The sequence below is a fragment of the Microtus oregoni genome, unplaced genomic scaffold (assembly GCF_018167655.1).
Source record: "Microtus oregoni isolate MIOR12 unplaced genomic scaffold, Mior012 000001F_ref0000356, whole genome shotgun sequence".
NCBI classification, from domain to species: Eukaryota; Metazoa; Chordata; class Mammalia; order Rodentia; family Cricetidae; genus Microtus; species Microtus oregoni.
In genome coordinates, this window is record NW_024543060.1 from 65,946,365 (window position 1) to 65,967,086 (window position 20,722).

Consider the following 20,722-nt stretch of genomic DNA (forward strand, 5'->3'; position numbering starts at 1 on the left):
TAACCAAACACCATTGCCTGCAGGGAGTAACCCTAAGGGTACTCAAAGGAATAAAATCTGGTAGATGGATGTGTTCCACATTGCAGAATTAGTAAATTAAAAGAAGTATACCACACCATATATCCTTCAAGATTTCTGAGCATGGCAGTATCCAAGGACACATCACATACTTAATTCAGCAAGTCACTATAAAAATGGTAATGTGGATGAGACTCCTTGCAGTGGTTTGAATTAGAATGACCCCCATAAGCTCATAGATTTGAATGCTTGGTCACCAGGGAGTGGCACTATTAGCAGGTATAGCCTTGTTGACTATGGGGGGCATTCTTTTTCAAACCATCACACTCTCCCTATATTCTTGTAGTAAGGAGGAGCTGGCTGCGTCCAGTTTCTCCCAGACTGGTTTACACCCAAGCCAGAAGGCTGCTTGTCATCCCGGCCACCCAGCTAGCTTATACCTAAAATAAACACACAGAAATTGTATTAATTAAATCACTGCCTGGCCCTTTGTTCTAGCCTCATATTGGCTAACTCTCACATATTTGTTTAACCCATCTTCATTAATGTGTATTGCCACTTGACTATGGCTTACCAGCATGAGTCTAACCAGTGTCCATCTCGAGCAGGAGAACCATGGCATCTGCCTGTCTCTGCTTTCTTCCTTCCAGAATTCTCTTCTGTCTTCCCTGCCTACCTGAGTTCCACCCTATCAGCTAGGCCAAAGCAGTTTCTTTAATAACCAATGAAAGCAACACAAATACTGATGGAGGAAGGTCATTGGCTAATAAAGGAATCTTCCCGGTAAGTGCACCTAGGGGCGCAACACAGATGATTAAAAATGGGCTAAATTAATATGTGAGAAATAGCCTAGAAGAGAATGGGCCAAGCAGTGTTTAAAAGAATACAGTGTCCATGTAATTATTTCGGGCCATAAACTAGCCGGGCAGGCGGCTGGGGTGTTGGGGACGCAGCCCCGCCGCCGCCCTATTACTACAGTATATTCCTATAATAATGTGCTTGTAAAAATTGATGAAAAAAGAGACCATAAATTTGAAAGGATCAATAATAGGTATATGAGAGGCTTTATACAAAGGAAAGGAAAAGCTGAAATTATGTAATTATAAACTCAAAAATTCAAGAATCATTTTAAAGGTAAAATGATTCTCAATTGTCACTGCAAAAGAAATGTTTTTAAATGATAAAAGCCCACACTGCCTTTTTGGATGTTAAGAAATGCAAATAATGCATTGTTCTTGGGAACTGACCAAATGCATGTAGAAAACTTATTTGATATACTGAACAAATAAATATAGTGTTTATTTTGAATGAGCAATTCCAACTTAAGGAACTTATTCTAAAGATCTAAAATTATAACATTCAACATTATGAAAATTACACTTATAAAAAGAAGTCCCCATAATTTTATTCATTGCCATAATTGTTAAATTAAGCAAAAGCCATTAGTTATCTTGTAGAAGAGATTAAATGATCTATAATACATGTTCACAAAGAAGGACTACATGGTAGAGCTGTAAATGAATTTGAAGTATCTTCTTAAACTCTTGTGCTGTGTTTCACAAGATATAGTGTTATGCAAATAAACCGAGAAGACGCCATATCTTTGTAGGTTAACACATTTCTCTTAAGGCCAATGTGTCTAAAACAGACTTCTCTTTTTTCATCGTATATTTTTATCTTTCATATCACACTGAAATAAACTCAGAATTATACAACAGTGATTTCAAAATGTGGGTTCATGATAAGCATTCAAGAATTGTAGTAATCTGTTAACAATACTCTGGCAGCAATATTAAAAATAATGATTATGGGGTGTGTAGTGTATACACGTGCACACACATACAAAGGTCTGATTTTACAAAAAGCACTTCTGTATCATACAATTTGGCAGTCCCTCAGGAAATGATGCTCTTAGATCTCAGTTACCCTGAGGACTCTATTCTTGTGAGATTTTCCTGTAGGACATTAAGAAATAAATCCTCTATGGTCTCATAAGACAGTAAATTTTTATATAGTACTGTATGTCACGTTCTGCAAGGTTTATAATATCTCACAAGTGAACTGCAATGAACTGTAGAAAAGAGGGTTATGGGGCTTATTTTCATATCAAAATGGGATAAATTGATTAAAAATAATAACTATAAAAGATATTTGTTCAATCATGTGTTTTGAGGTAGAATGAAGTGCTTGGGGAGAAGAGGGATCATCAGTGCCCTCTGTACACAACGGCGATGGACTGGACTATGTGCAGAAAGCTTGCTCAAATCTGCACATGTGACTTACTGACAAAGCTGAAGAACAGTCAAAGGGTTAGTGTTTTTATCATTCCCATTTGACTCGTGGATAGTGGTGAAATATTAGTAATCAATACAATCATAACCTAAAATGAAGTCGTTGATTTTTTATTATTCTGTAACATTTCATCTAATGACCATAATTACATTTCTTAGTTTGTGTTATTTTATTCTGTAGGTCATTTTTTTTTCACCATAAGAATACATGGTAATGTGATTGTTGTGGTCAGATAAATCAGTATCTTGGTGAGATGGGATTCCACTGGATGATTGCATGTTTGATTCAGTGTCATCATTGAGATGACCTACATATACAGGAATATTTTATTTTTCATCCAACAATTTTATGACTTAAAAGATATGGTACATGAGGGGAAAACCCATGTATTATTTTCAAAGAAAACATGTTGAATTATTACTGTTCTTTGATTTACTTCTGTCCATCTGTCTAGAATATTGTCTAAAGACCCCCACCACTGTCAGTGCGTAGGCATCTTATCTCATCTAATTTGATTTAACTCTTTATGTTCTTATGTGTTCAGCATTTAAAAATTAATTTACGCGGATCTCTGTGAGTTCGAGACCAGCCTGGTCTACAAAAGCTAGATCCAGGACAGGCTCCAAAACCACAGAGAAACCCTGTCTCAAAACAAACAAACAAACAAAAAAAAACAAAACAAAATAAAAATTAATTTACGAATTAGAGATTGAAATATTGGAAATATTTTTGTTAATATCCTCAAAATAGAAAATATGATTGTAGAGTGTTTATTTTAAATTAATTTGACTACTTAATTGTATTAACAAAAGCAACCAAGAAAGAGATTTTCCTTGGATGTTTTACTAAATGTTTTTTTTTGAACAAATTTAATGGACATTTAATAACTCTGCTTGAAAATACCTACACTGCAGTAGGCTTTACATAGAGACGGATAGGAAAGAGTACCTAAAGAAGGCTCAGCCCTGAAAACCAGATCTTATTAGAAGAAACAGATGTAACAGCTTTTAGTAAGAAGATTTAAAAGTTTATTCAAAAACTCTTATTAACTGGATTTTCAAAGCGTTGACTTCTGAAAATAATCACTCTTACTTGGACCTTTTGGGATAAACATAAACCTGAATATATTTTTTTAAGTCATTTGTCCCATGTATAGACTATGTAAAATACTGATTTTTTTTACATACACAACTATTAGTGAGTCCAAGAATTTTATTTGTTTAATTGATAGTTGACCTGATATTTCAATATTATTATTTTATAAGATATTTACATATTCAAAATTCATTTCAGCAACAGTATCACCACCAACTGTAAGCATGAAATATTTAATGTAATCTCTTCTTTTCAGATATAGATTTGATCTTTTAATTTTGCATGATATTTCATGTATGTATCATTTGTTGCTTGACTTCCATGCATTTTTCTTTTTCTTCACATTTCCCTTACCACAACACAAAGGCATTTTTATATTTCTCTGCTTCCACTATATTTATTATGTTTCTTTCTTAAATTTTACATATTTTTAAGTTTTATTAATAGTGAGATCAACAAACTACCTCTGCTGCCTATATCATCATTAACATAATTAATAATGAGATGTGCTGTGAAGGAAGCATCAGGGACACGACATCAAAGTGAAGGGTTAGAGATATTAGCAAGGATACAATAGTTCTTTAGAATACAATATCAAGATTATTCTCTGTGTGTTTCTATTAACTATCTGAAACACTACATCATAAACCACAAAAGAAATTATGAGTTGAGACAAGAGCACTGATGCCCATTAATTGCTTAGAATTGCTTAGCATGTGCAAAACCCTGGGATTAGATCTATGTGACAGAAATCGGTTAACTAGAAAATTGAACATTCCGATTTTCTAGGTGTTTTTGTATATGTGTTTTTAAATGCCAAATTTAGATTCTCCTACTGGGTGATTTGGCTCTGTTTCATAATATTTAAAATTCCAAGTGTTATGGGTTTTCTAATTAGTCAGATAATTTAAAAAACTATACTTATGCGATGAAAATCTTCTTAGAATGCTTAAAATAAAACTATGCTTAAAATAAAACTATCTTCATCCACAGATGCAAATCATGTGCTGTCCAAATGTGCAATTTAAAGAGGTAGTTGGAGTACTTATCTGCAGCACCTCTTTTCTATAGAACACACACTACATCACTCTTATATTTCCTGGTATATCTCCTTTCCCATTCAGGCGTGATTTATGACAGAAGACTGTAATGGAAAGCCATTCAGGAGAATCAGTGTTTACTTGTGTGTTCAGATGATGACACAGTTTTGAGAATTGTGCCATTTACCGCTTCAGCCTAATCCCAATTGCCATAGAAGACACTTATTTTACATTAATGCATGAAATACTTCTTCTATAATAATAGAAAATTTGTCTTTTTAGAAATGTTCTATTTTAGTATATATACATTTCTAAAAAGATAGTTAATGTGACCAATGTGAATGTTCTCCTTAGAATATTAAATCAATTAGTATTGACTTGGCAATGAAGTTGAGATATTATCAAAATTAAATTTTGAATATGAATTTAGAATAAAAATTTGAATGGAGGGTCACAGAAGGATACAAATGTAGCACACAAGTATTTGATGACCTGTGAATGTGCAAGAAGGATGTACGGAACTCTGTTCCAAACCTCAGAGCTCTGACAGACATGGTGATGTGGTAGAGGACATGTTCAAAGAGGGACTTGAATATTGATTTATGAAAATATTTGTGGATTTATTAAACAATAATACAGAATTTTTATGGGTAAAAAGAAACAAATCTTTTCCTGAATGTGATATTAGTTTTGTATTTTTGTAGATTTGCTAAGAAACAAGAGAAATGAAGAACCAATCGATGGAAATAGTGTTTATATTGTTGGGACTGACCAATGACCCTCCACTGCAAATTCTGATTTTCCTGTTTCTATTTTTCAATTACATCTTGAGCCTGATGGGGAACTTAGTGATCATCCTCCTCACCCTGCTGGATCCCCACCTCAAGACTCCAATGTACTTCTTCCTCCGGAATTTCTCCTTCCTAGAAATGGCATTCACCTCAGTGTGCATCCCTAGGTTCCTGACGAGCATTCTCTCAGGAGATAAAACGCTTTTTTACAGTGGTTGTGCAGCTCAATTATTCTTCTTTTTCCTACTAGGGGCCACAGAGTTTTATCTCCTGGCAGCCATGTCCTATGACCGCTATGTCGCCATCTGCAGACCACTGCATTACCCCATCATCATGAACAGCCGAGTCTGTCACCTGTTGGTCATCAGCTCCTGGGTGACTGGGTTCTTAGTCATCTTCCCCCCTTTGCTCTTGGGACTCAAACTGGATTTCTGTGCTTCCAAAACTGTTGATCACTTCCTGTGTGACACCTCTGTCCTGCAGCTGTCGTGCACAGACACACGTTTAATAGAGTTAATGGCTTTTGCCTTAGCTGTGATGACCCTCATCATCACCTTGATCTTAGTGATCCTCTCCTACACACTCATCATCAAAACCATCCTAAAGTTCCCGTCAGCTCAACAACGGAGAAAGGCCTTTTCCACCTGCTCCTCACACATGGTTGTTGTCTCCATCACTTATGGCAGCTGTATCTTCATGTACATGAAAACATCAGCCAAAGAGAGGGTGACTTTAAACAAAGGTGTGGCTGTGCTCAACACTTCTGTGGCCCCTTTGCTAAACCCATTCATTTACACCCTAAGGAACCAGCAGGTGAAGGATGCTTTCAAACAGGTCCTTCACAGATTGTGTTCTTTTAAAACCCATGAGACAAGATTTAGACATAAATAATATCTTCTTGAAAGCTAAACTACTTTCAAATGTATTAGTTGTGATCTAAGCCAGTTCACTTATTGAGTGTTTTGGCCACTTGATTCCTAAGCCTATATGAATATTTCTGTACTTTTCTTTTAGCTTATCTTCTAACTGAGAGAGATGAACTTGTTTTCTCAAAATCAGAATATTATTTTATATGTTTATAAGAGAATCCTCATAAACTTTTGTGTACTTAATGCTTATTAAACTGAAACTTGCTAGATTTAACAAGTTAAGGTATATTGCAAGGATTACGTTGTGAGAGACACAACTACATTATTATAATGTAAAATAATTGGGAGTGTCACAACAGATGGAGAATTTGGTAATTTGAAATATAAATTAAAGGAGAAAACATCACTTCCAGTGAACCCTAAAAAACGAATAAGGAAACCATTTAATAGTACTATGATGAGTGGCATAAAATATGCCAAAGAATTGGAAATCTGTTGTACAAATTTCCCTGAAGAGATGTGTTGACATTATGCCTTTTTGTTAGCTTAATGTGATGATATTTTGTCTAAAATAATTAAACTCTGAGTTTTGTACTAATTATTTTATTAGTTTATGATTTGTAGATGTTGAATATGATGCTAACCCAAGAAAGACATTTTATTTATTTTTCATCCATACCTTGGTTTGACGATATTTCTATCTACTAAACTAAGATCAGGAGATAAGGTCTTTATCAATTCAGGTTATTTCAATTTTCACAAATTTGATTATGTATTTTAATCCACTACTGTAAAATCATTTTAAACCTATATGCTAGACTAGTCTGCACTTATGAGCACCTAGAGGACACCACAACAAGTTGTTTTCTTCTATCTGTTCTTGCCACTGCCCATCTCCATCCAGGGACGTTTTATAATTCTCCATTAGTCTCCCCTTTCTGGAATTTCATAGAAAATTAACAGCACACTTGGCAATGTATGCCTTCCCTTTGTCTTCTCCAGTTTACACGCTTCAGTTTTCCCTGGTTGTCTATAAATCTGTTCTGATCTTCTGTAGCAGTGTGGCCACTATGCCCTTGTCAGAGCCGACTTCCCTCCCTTTACCTCAATACCTTGCCAGTTTCATTCCCTAAGCAACCAACACACAGGAAAGAAACATTTACTTTGAATGGGGTAAAAGTATGAAGAATGAACTTCGGTGCCTGAAAGCCTCTGCCTTTCCAGTGTGTCATTATAGCAAAAATTAAATAGAACACCTTCTAGCTAAGAAACAATTCATAATAAAAAAGTAAAAAGTTCCCCAATGGAGGATCCATTCTCAGAAGAGATAAGCTTATGAAATTTTTTTCTGGTGAAAAAGATTGAAAAAAAAATTTTTTTTAATACAGGGAGGGTATTCCAGTGATTACTGAAATCACCCACGTTTATTTTTCCACAGCTTTTACACCCAGCATAAATGGGGGGAGGTAACAAAAGACTTTAGTAACATGACACAAAGGACAACTCAAACAGTCAATTGCTTTATAACTCTGAGACATCAAATCATTAGCATTCTGTTGTCTAGGTAGCGAAGCTGCTTTAAATCAAGGCTGCTGAAAGCCAGCCCTCCCCAGGTGACGTCATAGTTACAAAAAAAGGAGAAGTATGTTTGCATATCCTGATCATCTTCAGGATTGAATGGAATTATCTTTTTTTTTTTTTATTGAGAAAAGGGAAAAAAAAGTTTCCCCCTCCTCCCAGCCTCCCATTTCCCTCCCCCTCCTCCCACCCTTCTCGAAGTCAGGACCACGAGGGGTGCACCCACCCACTGAGACAGTGGGGCTGATCTATTGGGAGCTCACCAAGGCCAGCTGGATTGTGACTGAAAAAGCATGGGATAAAACCGGACTCTCTGAACATGGCAAACAATGAGGGCTGATGAGAAGCCAAGGACAATGGCACTGGGTTTTGATCCTACTTCATGTTCTGGCTTTGTGGGAGCCTAGCCAGTTTGGATGTTCACCTTTCTAGACATGGACGGAGGGGGGAGGACCTTGGACTTTCCACAGGGCAGGGAACCCTGACTGAAAAATTTTGAATGGGGGACATTCCACATTCTGTTGCCCCTTTTATGACCCACCTCAGCAGGAAATTAGGATTCAGTTTATTTTCATGTCTTGCAATGGGTTTTAATATAAGAACTCCAACCACATAGGCTGCCTGCAGACTTTTCTCTCTGTGTTCCCAGATCCAAGTCTCCAGTCTCAGCCCCATATCTTCAGCAGAACACCATCGGAAGCCTTCCCTGTCTTCTTGCTCCTATCCCCTGTGGATCTCACAGATCTTCCATTTCTAACCTTTGTACCCCCACTTGTTACTTTCCCTAGACCCTACTCCACCTGGTATCCCTGCCAACCCAACAGCCACCCAAGCCACCCATCCTAGGGAACAGTTGACTGAAAGTAAACCCACACCCCTCACTACTCCTGAGATCCAATCTTCTCAGCTCAGTAGTAGGAAAACTGCTGAGGTCTCCCTTTCCTCTCTGACCCCATCCCCAACAGATCACAAAGATCTTCTCCTCCAAACTTCCTATCCCAACTCATCCCAGTATCCCAGCCTCCAATATCATCAGACATTCCATGTGAACACACCAGCTGAACAGCTAGATAATGTTCCTTTGTATATATGTATCATATTTTCTTTATCCATTCTTCAGTTGAGGGGCATCTAGGTTGCTTCATGTTCTGGCTATTATGAATAATGCTGCTCTGAACACAGTTGAGCACATGTCCCTGTGGTATCATTGAGTATCCTTTAGGTATATGCCTAAGAGTGGTATAGCTGGGTTTTGGAAAGATTAATTACCAAATTTTCTGAGATTATTTATGGAAATATGCTGTGCATACATTTATAAAGGAGTAATAAGTTATCACAACCATTCACATAGATAACTAGAAAAGTGTTATCTAACTAATTTTGGTTAGTGAGTAAATACAAAACCCCGATCATAGATAGTTTTCTTTTCTGTTGCATCTCATCACCTTCACTGCAGAGATGCTTCTACTGGAACAAAAAAGTGTTTGTTTAGACTCCAAAGTGAAAGCAAACATTACTGATCCTCAGGTTTATGGAGAGAAGAATGTGAACTCAGGATTTTTTTTTTAAATCTTCATTGCCTCATTCACTTCATAAGTGAATAGCACTGTATTCATCAGTTTGCACTATGTAGATTAACTTCAGAGTATCTTTGTTAGTTATCCATGGTTTCTGGGGTGAAAAACACCAAATAAGGGATTGACATTTGAGCAGGGTGCCCACATTAGCTCTGAATCATAATCAGAAGAATAATGATCTGTTTGGATAATTGATTTTCCACGCTAACATGAGTGCTTGGTGTTTTGTGTTTTAGTGTGAAGAGAAGGGAAGTCAAAATCACACAAGAAGAGGTGATGTTGCCTAGGAAGGAATGAGATAACATTTCAGTCTGTAATACTGAGCTGCTATTAGAATTCTAACAAGGGGATCATTCAGCTAACAGTTCCAGAGCATCATTACATCTGATGGTAATCTGGCCTTTGGTGACAACGCAGAGCAGAGATAAGCTGAACAACTTCTTCAGTAATGGCTGGCACAAAAACCCAGGCCTTGATTGACCAGCAGCTATAACTGCTGTGTCAAAAAGATTCTGAAAGCCAATGGTCACACGGGTACTAAGGAGAAAGACTTGTTATTTCCTTCTCAGCTGACCATTAATTGCTGAGCTAAAGGCAAGACTATCAAGAGAAATAAATGCATGTTCTAGATTGGAAAAGATACATATGATTGGGATACACAGAAATAATTGACCTACAATGAAGCTCCAAAAAGAACATCAGAATTTCTTTCAAACCTATGAGTCCTTGAGAGAGTGGCTCTTCCCAATCAATTGTTCAGACCAGGAGGTTCCTTCCCCATCATTTTTCACACACCCAAAAACCAAGACCAAATATATCAACTAAAACTCTAGTTGATTCTGTTAGTATGAGCTATTCATTCTTTCCACCACTTCCCCGTATCTCACATGTTAAGACCAAGCTTGCCACCCTGAAGCTGGCTTCCTTCCTATCAAAGCAATTGTTGTGGAATGGAAATCAGATGTTAAATTTCATGTCTGGAAGAGAGTCATTTCACCTTCCTCCTCTTCCTTACAGTGTATGTGATATTTATGTATATTAACTTTAGTTTTAAAATAGGTTATTTTCTTCAACTCCAGGCTTTTTTTCTACACATTGTTTCTCAGTTTGGTAGACTACTCCTTAATGTCACCCAAATACTATTCACCCATCGAGTGTTAATTAAGATGCTATATTAAGCTAGGTAATTTGGACTCCATTAAAAAGTATAGACTGGGCGGTGGTAGAGCACGCCTTTAATCCCAGCACTCGGGAGGCAGAGGCAGGCGGATCTCTGTGAGTTCGAGGTCAGCCTGGTCTACAAGAGCTAGTTCCAGGACAGGAACCAAAAGCTAAAGAGAAACCCTGTCTCGAAAAATCAAAAAAAAAAAAAAAGTATAGACTGTTATGGTTGAGGTGGCCTCTTCTCAGAGCTCACATTTGTGGGGTCATTACTGCCCAGGCAGAGGTACAGAGGTCCAGTCCTGTACTTCCTGGGGTGCCTCAGACAAGGTCGTAGACAGTGAGGCTTTTCCCTACAAAACAATCCCAGCTGGGCCTAATGCCACACTTGGAGTCACGTGGCTGGTCTGAATCTGAAAGATAAACCACAGACTGTGTGCTCTGCGGATGTCTCTAGAGCAGTGGAATAAGGCAAATGCAAACAAATTGTTAGAAAGCCTCAGAACAGCTGACTCAGACCGGAGAAGCCTGTGTCTCGCCTGAATTTCCACGGTGCGCACTGGCAGGAAGCAAATGGTAGGGTATGTGGAGACTTGAAGCCACTCCGAGGCATGTAAAGAGAAATTATAAAGAGATGCGGCTGTGCGTTCTATATGAACTGCTGACTCCACGCATAGGCCGTGGCTGAAGTGAACTGAGGGAGGACTCATGCCAAGCCGGGCATGCTCTGAGCTAGGGGCCGTGCAGCAGAGCTGAAAGCTTCTAAAACCAAACAGTTGGGTACCAGATGATGATGGAAGTCACAAAATAATCCCACACCAGTTCAGAATTAAGAATAATAAAAGGGTTATTTATTTAAGGGAAAACTTACAGATCACTTTCCTAGACAACAGTCCTCTGCATGAACAGGAACAGAGTCTAGCAGCCAGAAGTGGGAGCTGGAAGCAACCTTAAAGTATCTTAAAGGCTACTGGCTGAAGGGGCAGAATGTGCTCCCACAGCAAAATAGTGCTGGTGATTGATTGGAATCTGACAGAACAGACACTACACAGGGCTGGGAACTGATGTTGGGCATGGGTATGTTGATGCTTTTATGTTTTTTTTTTTTTGGTTTCTTTATTTCAGAAAGCCAGAAGTTTTTAAAAGGAGAGACATGAAAGATGTCACAAGGATATGCAGTAAGGATGACTGTAAATAATAGACTGCTTTTCTTAATAGTGACTGAGAGTAATTTTACATCTATATTTGTTCTTTCTTTTTTATAGATGTAAAATTACTCTCAGTCACTATTAAGAAAAGCAGAGACAACTCAGACAGTCTACAATAGACAGAAGGGTTGACCCTCACCCTTACCAGCTGCAACACTCAGGAAATGGTTCCTGCCTCTCGCCTAGGCAGCAGAACGGAGCTACCTGGTAGTACGACTTGAGGGTGACCCAGCTCTGGTGTTATGAGCAAAGGAGAGCTATTTCCATTGCTCACCAGACTTGTGGTAGCATGGGATGAGGAGAGATACCCTTCTCCCTACCTCTCATCAAAAGACAAGTGGAGGAGCTGGCCCTGGGGTTATAAGAGTAGGAGTGTGACTGTAAACCCAGCCCTTGGGAGGCAGTGAGTTCTAGGACAGACAAGGCTACACAGAGAAACCCTGTCTGCCTCAAAATAAATAAATTTAAAAAAAAAGCAAAAAACAAACAAACAAAAAACAAAACCAGAAGGCTGCTGTCCCTACCCCTTACAAGTTGTAGCACCGAGGAGAGTGGCTCTTGTAAGTCATCTGGGCAACACAACAGAGCTGGCCCTAATGCTGTAAGCGTGGAAGGCAACCCTGAGGCCAGAAAGCAGGAGAACTCACCCCCACCCCTGGCTCACTGTGGTAAGAGGTGAATTAGTCAGGGCTCACCCTGGTGGTGAGGAAAGGAATAACCTGGTGGGCAGGTCAACCCTACAGTTACACAGGCCCAGACCCAAAGTTAAGACTTGTTTAACTTTTTGAAGGGCAGGTAGGAACAGAGGGTAGATAGAACGGGATGGAGAAATGTATGGGATTAAGATATATGACTAAAAGACACAGAGAATAAAAAAATAAGAATTTGTTGCCAAAAATACAATATATTTTAATAAACTACAGCAGAAGAAAGTGTTCCTAGAGATTTATAGATTACAATAAGTTATTATTAAAACAGTTCTTAAATAATATATTGTTTAAGTATATATTTGCTAGAAAATCATATACACATGATATTTCCATAAGGAATTCATAGTGGAATATTTTGGTAATATATCAAATGATTCATAGCATTAAATTAAAAGAATGAAGTGATTCCAGGAATATATAGTAAAAAACATGAATGCAGATATCACCAATAAAAACATAAAAATCTAGAAAAAGTAACCTTCAGTAACTACCACAATACAAAAGCCAGAGAGATATGTCAAAACAGCTGATAAAGCCTATAATTTTCAGTCATCTTACTAGCCACTTAGGTAAAGCCAAAGTCACTGTTTTGAAGTAGCTGAGGTACATTTTTTAATGACATCCTTCAGGGCTTCTTTGACTTGTTTGTTTCTTAAGGTATATATGAAAGGATTTAGGACTGGGGCAAGTGAAATAGTGAGTATGGCAACCCCCTTGTTTAAAGCTACTCTCTCTTCCGCAGAAGGTTTGATATACATAAAAATGCAGCTGCCATAAGAGATGGAGACTACAATCATGTGGGAGGAACAGGTAGAGAAGGCCTTCTTCTTCTGCTGGGCAGAGGGAACCTCAGAATTGTACATATGATCTTCCCATAAGAGAACATTACTAGTGCCAAGGTAATAAGGAGAATAATGATAGCAAAAATGAAATTGATCAGTTGCATGAACCTTGTATCACTGCAGGAAAGTTTCAAGATGGGAGAGTAGTCACAGAAAAAGTGTTCAATAATAGTATCACAGAATTCTATGTCCAAACTTACGATGACTCCAGGGCAGATCGCCAACAAAGCAATTAAACAGCAAGTGCCAAACTGCAAAGTACAGACTCTGGTGCTCATGATGGTTGTATAATGAAGGGGTTTACAAATGGCCACATAGCGGTCATAGGACATGACAGCCAGCAAGAAAAACTGTGCTATTCCGAAGACAAAGGCAGCAAATAATTGTGTGAAGCAAGCCTTGATGGAAATAGTTTTATCCGTGGTGACTATGCTGACCAGGTATCTAGGGACGCAGGTAGATGTCAGTGAGATTTCTAAGAAGGAAAACTTCTGAAGGAAGAAATACATGGGTGTTTTGAGGTGGGAATCCAGCAAGGTCAGAAGGATGATGATAAGATTTCCAGCGATGCTAAGCAGATACATTATCAATAGGAAAAAGAAGGCTACAATTTGCCACTCCGGGTCGTCTGTCAATCCTAGAAGGATGAATGTTGTCACAAGTGTGTGATTTCTCATGTCTAAGTGTCTTCTCAATGCTTCCAGCCTGGAGAAAAGTAATAAATGTGAATTGATCTCATCTGAAAAGATTTAAAGGCGGTATGAAGAATCCAGCAAGGCCATGAGAAGCAGTTTCCTGTCTTCTATGTCTTCTCATTTATTCATTGGTTAGAACTACAGCATAACAACTTACCCAGTCCCACTTTCAAGACACTCCTTTCTGATTCTTTTCAGCTATTTTTTGTAGTTGGAAAAAAATCCTATATTATTTTTTGTGGTATCTACACATTTCTTCTCTCCCCCCCATATTTTGAAAATAAAACTCCCACTCCTACTGATTCCCAAGTAATATTTTAGACTAGTTTGAGTAAAAGACATTTTATTGAAATATCCTTCTTTGTTTTCACAAGCAAAGCATTTTTGTATGTTATTATTATAATATATTTTGATCATGTTTCTCCTCCCCTAGTTCCCCCAAATCCTCTCTATCCACCCAACTTTATGCTCTTTTTCTGTCTCTCTCTCTCAAAAAGAAAACTCCACAGAAAAATTACATCAAAACAAACAAACAAAACAAACGAGATAAAAAATGTAACAAATCAAAACAAAATGCAGCAAAAAGCTCTCCAAAAAGCCATAAAGTTTGTTTCTTATTTGCCAACTACTCTTGGGCATGAGGCCTGTGCTGGAGTGTGGTTGATATATCCAAGAGACTCCATTATAGAGAGCTGATTTTCACTTTGTCAGTTGGTATCAGCTGCAAATGGTTTCAGGAATGAGACCACTTGTTCACCTTTCCTGTCAGAGCTGATCTTTCCCCCTCCCTGATCCAGTGAAAGTCTTGTGCTTGTTGCCCACAGTCTCATTGAGTTAGTCAGTTCTATATATCTGGGAAGAAAACTGTTTTATTGGGAACATCCATCCCCTCTGACTCTTAGACTCCTTCAGTCTCCTTTTCTGCATGAGCCTTGAGGGGAGGAATTTGAGTTTTGAGACTGGGCATGTATGCCAAGCTAGCCAAGAACTCACTATCCAAGGTGGTCTTTAAAAAAACACAACAAACAAACAAACAAACAAACAAAAACATACATCTTTAATTGTGACTACACAGAAAACAAGATTAATATTATTTTATCCCTTAGAATTAGACCAAGTAAAATATTATCAGAAAAAATTCAAAAGTCTAATTATAAACGTATTTAGGAAACATAGAAAGTGAGATAAATGTTTGGTTACTTTGGGTACTTGTCAGTGGAGTTGAACGTTGGTATCATCTGGATTTTCTAAAGTCCACATGGATGTTCTCTTTGATAAATTTGGCATATGTTTGATGTGAGAATGTTTAGGATCTTAAGTTTTAGTTCAGGAGTTAGTTAAAGTTACCCTGTATAATCCAAGGTGATCTAATACTTACAGAGGTTCCTCTGCCTCCTGAGTGCTGGACTTTCAGGCATGCATCACCACATCCAGAATATATATATGAAGGGGCAAAATTAATGAAAATTAAACTTGAAATAAATAATTCAAAATAATTATTTGTTAGTGGTATCTGTGAATTTCAGAGTTTTTTGGTACTACTAAATAGAACTAGTTCGGTTAGAAAAACAATTTTATAAATTTTAGATTTAAACTTACTTCAATTAAAAAAAATAAGCATTTGATATTAAATTTAAAATATTTCTCCTCAATTGTTTTCCAGTTCAACTTGAGTGCCTTTGTTTAAGAAATAATTTGCATCCAGTACTTCCTCCAACATTAGCTATTATATTACCTAATTTTTAAAATTTGAATAAAAGTCACTGTGAGTTTCTATGCACAAAGTTTTTCTAATAAACAAGAGTGACCAGTTTTCATATAGAGAAAGCTTAGCCGTGAGTTACAAGGATGTGCTCTGAATTTCTCTAGTGATGGATTTTGATGGAATAATCTATGTGGAAGACAGAACTATCCATAATACAACCTCTTCAGATACAGAATGACAAACACCAAAAATACTTACTTTCCTTGAGTTCAACAGAGGTTTTGTTTATAGGTACACTGTGGAATTTTATTGTTGTGTAAACATCCAATATGAATAATTCTTCCAAAATGAGTATTTTTGCTAACCCATACTTATCAGTTTCAATGGAGAACATGTTCAGATTAAAATTCAGCTCATTTTAAAAGTAATTATATTTCTCACTCTTTAATCAGAATTCATTATGTTACATTCTTTCTTTAATCCATTGTTTTCTCTCTCCTACTAGGGGAGTAATTAATGTCTTCCCAAACAGTAGTGTGCTCCTGTTTTGTTGTGACTGAGGAATTATAGCCACTGCCTCATCCCATCTTCAATAAGTGTAACTTTGTCTCCATACCACTGGAAGCTGTCATGTTCTTTAATAAAGAATTATGTTTTCACTCAGACCTGATATAAAGCCTTGGGGATTTTTGCGGAAAGTACACTAATTGACTATTTTCATCATTAAGTCTATAAACAAAATAACCATGTTAATAAAGAGTCCTAGTATCTACAGGGAATCTTGTAATGCTGATATTAAATGGAGTCTAAGACCTATAGTAAAATTTCAATTTTCTTCAAAATGTGTTAAACTTCTTAAAACTTCTGAGCATGGAGGGCTCCGTAATTATCTTTTTATAATGTGTGAGAAGGGGATAGCTATTATATCTGCCTGTGACAATGTTAGCATAACCTGACAAAAAAATATGTCTTCTGTAGGAGTCCATCCGATTTTATTCTTACAGACTCAAAATAAAAGGAAAAAATCAAAACAAAACAAATGAACAACAGCTCATTGATATCTGTCTACTAACAGCCTGTCTAGAAAACAAGGCCTAACTAAATTATCAGAAACTAACAGAATATAAATAAGTAGATAAAATCTCTCAAGAAAACAATCTGAAATTCAGTTACCATATAATCTAGACTATGCAGAAAATTCACTCTGAAGTTACATGTAAGAACAAATTGCAGAAAATCAGAACAGAAAATATTTTTATTAAGAAATCTATTATTTAAATGAGTCGAAACTGATGGAAGATTAAGTTTGTTATAGAGGATGCCAGACAGTGTTTCATAGATACTGACATCACTAACTGATGGAGAAAACTGCAGCATGGTAAAAAAAAAAAATTCTGAGGAAGAAATAACACTTTGGGAAATCTCTAAAATTTAATTCTACCCTGAAAATAAAGAAAATACTCACTTTTTATGTAGTATATGTTTTATTCACTTTGAAGCAGTATGGAAATATGAAATAATTGAAAGAGTTGATAAGATAACAAGTCCATGATGATTGATGTGACACAAAATAATTTTTAGATAAATAAGAATACTGAACTGAAGAAACCAAAAATGAAATAGTGTTTGTTCTGTTCTGTGTGGAGCTAAGGAAAGTTATGATATACATATGATTAGATGTGCCAGAAGAGGAGAGTAGACCATAGGGCAGAAATGACACTCAGAGCAGCATCTGCAGAAGATTTTAGGATGTGATGACAGCTGGCAGCTCAGTGGCTGAAGAGCCCTGTGACCGGCAAGAGAAAACATCATTCCCTGGCCCGTTGAGTGAGGACAGGGATGTATGAATCCTATGGGAACTGAATCCTATGCCTTTAAAAAGCATAGTGGGATGGGTTTTGGGTTGTTTGCTGATTTATGAAGACCATCTTTCTTTTTTATTGAAAATATTCATATAACATATTTTTAAATGTTTTAACTAAATTTTTATCATATAATGTATTTTGATCATATTTCCCCAATATCTCCCCAAATCTCCCAACCTCCAATTTTATGTTCTTTCTTTTTCTTTCTTACCAATAAGAAAAAAATGCACAGTGCAAAATGAGACAAAAAGTTTACAGAAATAATACTGAGTTTGTTTTGTTTTATACAGTAACTCCTGTGCATGGGGCATGCCTGAGGTGTACTTAAAATACATTGTAGGACTCCATTGGAGAAAACTAAGTCTATCTTGTAAGTGGATGTGAGACGCAGACAGCTTCTTGGTTCTGGAAGGAACCCAAGTCTACTCTCCCCTCTTACTGCTCGGTCCTGATCTGGCTTGAGACTGTACAGGGACTGTCTGTGCTGCCACAACCTCTGTCAGTCCTGGTGCGTCTAGAAGACATTGTTTTCTCTTCCTCCTAGATCCCTGAACCATGAGGGGAGGGCATTGCTGAATGAACATGTTGATGAACTTTCCACTTTTTAAAGGATTAAAAATATGGGATTTTATGATAGCATTTCCCAGTCAATTTCTTGTTAATATATTTTATTAATTCTTTGATCTTTATACATGATTATAATGTATTTTGATTGTGTTCACTTCCACTCCTCCTGATTTCTCCCCCATCATATCTATCCCTCCTTAACTGTAACTGTTAGTCCTTTTTATAATAATCCAAGGTGTCTAATTTGTGATGCCCATATATTCATAAGTCATCTACTAAAGTGTGGTCAACCTACTTAAGAACCATAATAGGACTATGTGGATAGGATATTGTAGTTGGCAGGGAGATTGTTTGGTGATGTGACCACAGCTATGCCCATAGTTAAGGAGTTGGCTTTTGAGAATGCAAATAAATACTGTAAGAAAGCCTTGCGGCCACATAAAGCAAAAAGCTTAATGAATACATCTGGATCTGCCGGAATATCGACAGGCACTTCATTTAGGGCCAGGTGATTACAGCTGCCATCAAGTCTGGGCGAGGATCCCGGACAACTGGGGATAAAATCTACTTTAACTGTGGTGCCCCTGGACATTTTAAAAAGGAATGTCCCCAACTCACTAGGGGAACAGTTACTGCCAGACCAGGAAAATTCCCACAATGTAAAAAGGGGGTCCATTGTGCAAATGATTGCAGATCTAAGACAGATATAGATGAAAGGCCTCTGCCCGTCCAAGGCCAACAACGGAAACTGGTGGAGGGCCCCACTCCAGGGCCCCAGAACCTTAGTATATGAAGCAATGACACCAGGAGTCAGGGGGTCCCACACCTGCAGTGGCAGTATCCAATTTGTTCAACAGGGAAATCCTTTTACGTTGCAGACCTTGCCTGCAGGAAATGTAGGACTGGACCTCAGTACCTCCACCTGAGCAGTCTTGACAGCCCAAATAGGGGTTCAAGCTTTACCCCCTAACGTTTTCGGGCTGCTCCCTAGAGGGACCTTGGGGCTTATCTTGGGAAGAAGCAGTACCATCTTGAGGGAAACTCAAATTCTTCCTGGGGTTGTTGATGCAGATTATCAAGGAGAAATAAAAATTATGACACCAGTTACTCAAGGAGTTACAGTAATTCCTCAAGGGGATCATATTGCCCAATTAGTCTTGGTATCCTAAGTTAACACCTCCAACCCCGTGGCCAGGTCCAGTCAGGGTGCTAAGGGATTTGTGTCATCTGGCACTGCAGCCTTTTGGGTAGCTCATATGAAAGAAAGGCCACGATTGGAGTTGACTATTGATGAGAAGTCATTTAATGGGATTTTAGACTCTGGAGCTGATGTCTCCATCCTGTCCTTAGAATTCTGGCCTAAGAAGTGGCCATTAGAAAGCAGTACTGCCACCCTACAAGGAATAGGTCAAGCAAGTCCCAAGAAGAATGCAAAAATATTAAAATGGCAGGACAACGAAAGCCATGAGGGTTACTTTCAGCCATATGTCCTCCCAGGACTTCCTGTTAATCTCTGGGGAAGAGATTCCTGAGTAAGATGGGAGCTGTCTTGACCACTCAGCCCACATCACCACCACCAGTGTCCCAAATTATGCAGCAACTGGGATGGAGAACAGGATAGGGGCTGGGAAAAAATCTGCAGGCCCTTAGAATTCCTCCTTTTTGAATTTCACCCTGCAGACAGCTCATCATATTGTTAGTATTAATAGTACATGGAGCCGGGCATTGGTGGCGCATGCCTTTAATCCCAGCACTCAGGAGGCAGAAGCAGATGGATCTCTGTGAGTTCAAGGTCAGCCTGATCTACAAGAGCTAGTTCTAGGACAGGAACCAAAAGCTACGGAGAAACCCTGTCTCGAAAAATCCAAAAAAAAAAAAAAATAGTACATGGATCCCTGCTGTGTCTGGATCAAGTCAGTAGAATGTCATGGCCCAGCTTGGGGCTGGGTCCAGCAATTGTCTGGAATGCTCACTTGTACTGATATTGCTATTGGGGTTATCTGGTTTTGGATTCTCTGCCGCTTTATGCGGCAATCCCACATACAGCACACTGTCACTCGACAAGTGTTGCTCAGGCTGTCTTCTGGTAATCAAGAAGTGCCCCAAGTCTGGCTGCAGATGCTGCAGAAGTCATGAGGGATCCTTATGATGGGCAACTGTCCTGGTATAGAGAGCTCGCCTAAGACAGGGATTAAGACCTCCTGTATATGGGTAAGAGTCTCTATCAGGGGAGTCCTAAGACAGGGGCTCTCATGCTTTTTTTTAAAAAAAGGGGGGATTGTTGGGTCCCTAGAAGACAGGCCTTTGTACCCCCACTTGATCTGTTTAGCACTCTTGCGGTTGGTTGAAAACAGGAACAAAAGCAGGAACAATCTGTTCTTTTCAGCAATGTTTCTAAGGATGTTTACCCCTAAGCCATTGAGTTACAGTGATGAGATTCCTGCTTTTGCTGGCTCAGCCTCCCCTGCTGAGGGCTATATATACTGTGTTAGAAAGTGGAATAAAGGCTTGTCTGCAGAACCTGAAGTTTTGTTGCGTGTTAATCCCGACGTCCCTCGCTCAGAAGAATGACAGTTGCCGTGCTGGCGCAACATTAATATTCTTTCTTTATTCTGTGTATTTAGTTGTTTAATTATTATATGGCAAGGGGTCTTTTTTTCTCTCATCCAGTCTATTTGGTGTTTTGTAACCTTCTTATACTTTTAGAGA

At 38.1% G+C, this 20,722-nt stretch overlaps 1 protein-coding gene and 1 pseudogene across 1 annotated transcript; one reads left to right on the plus strand and one right to left on the minus strand.

The window, feature by feature from the left end:
- The first annotated feature begins 5,170 nt into the window (after window positions 1–5,170).
- On the plus strand, window positions 5,171–6,127 carry LOC121460469 (olfactory receptor 6C6-like). Its single transcript, XM_041670901.1, has one exon. It carries the CDS (start codon window positions 5,171–5,173, stop codon window positions 6,125–6,127), a length of 957 nt encoding a protein of 318 aa, XP_041526835.1.
- Window positions 6,128–12,920: 6,793 nt separating this feature from the next.
- LOC121463640 lies at window positions 12,921–13,858 on the minus strand (annotated as a pseudogene).
- Window positions 13,859–20,722: the final 6,864 nt, after the last annotated feature.

Excerpts from the sequence above, each read along its gene's own strand:
- LOC121460469 (XM_041670901.1), top strand. The coding sequence starts at position 5,171 with ATGAAGAACCAATCGATGGAAATAGTGTTTATATTGTTGGGACTGACC.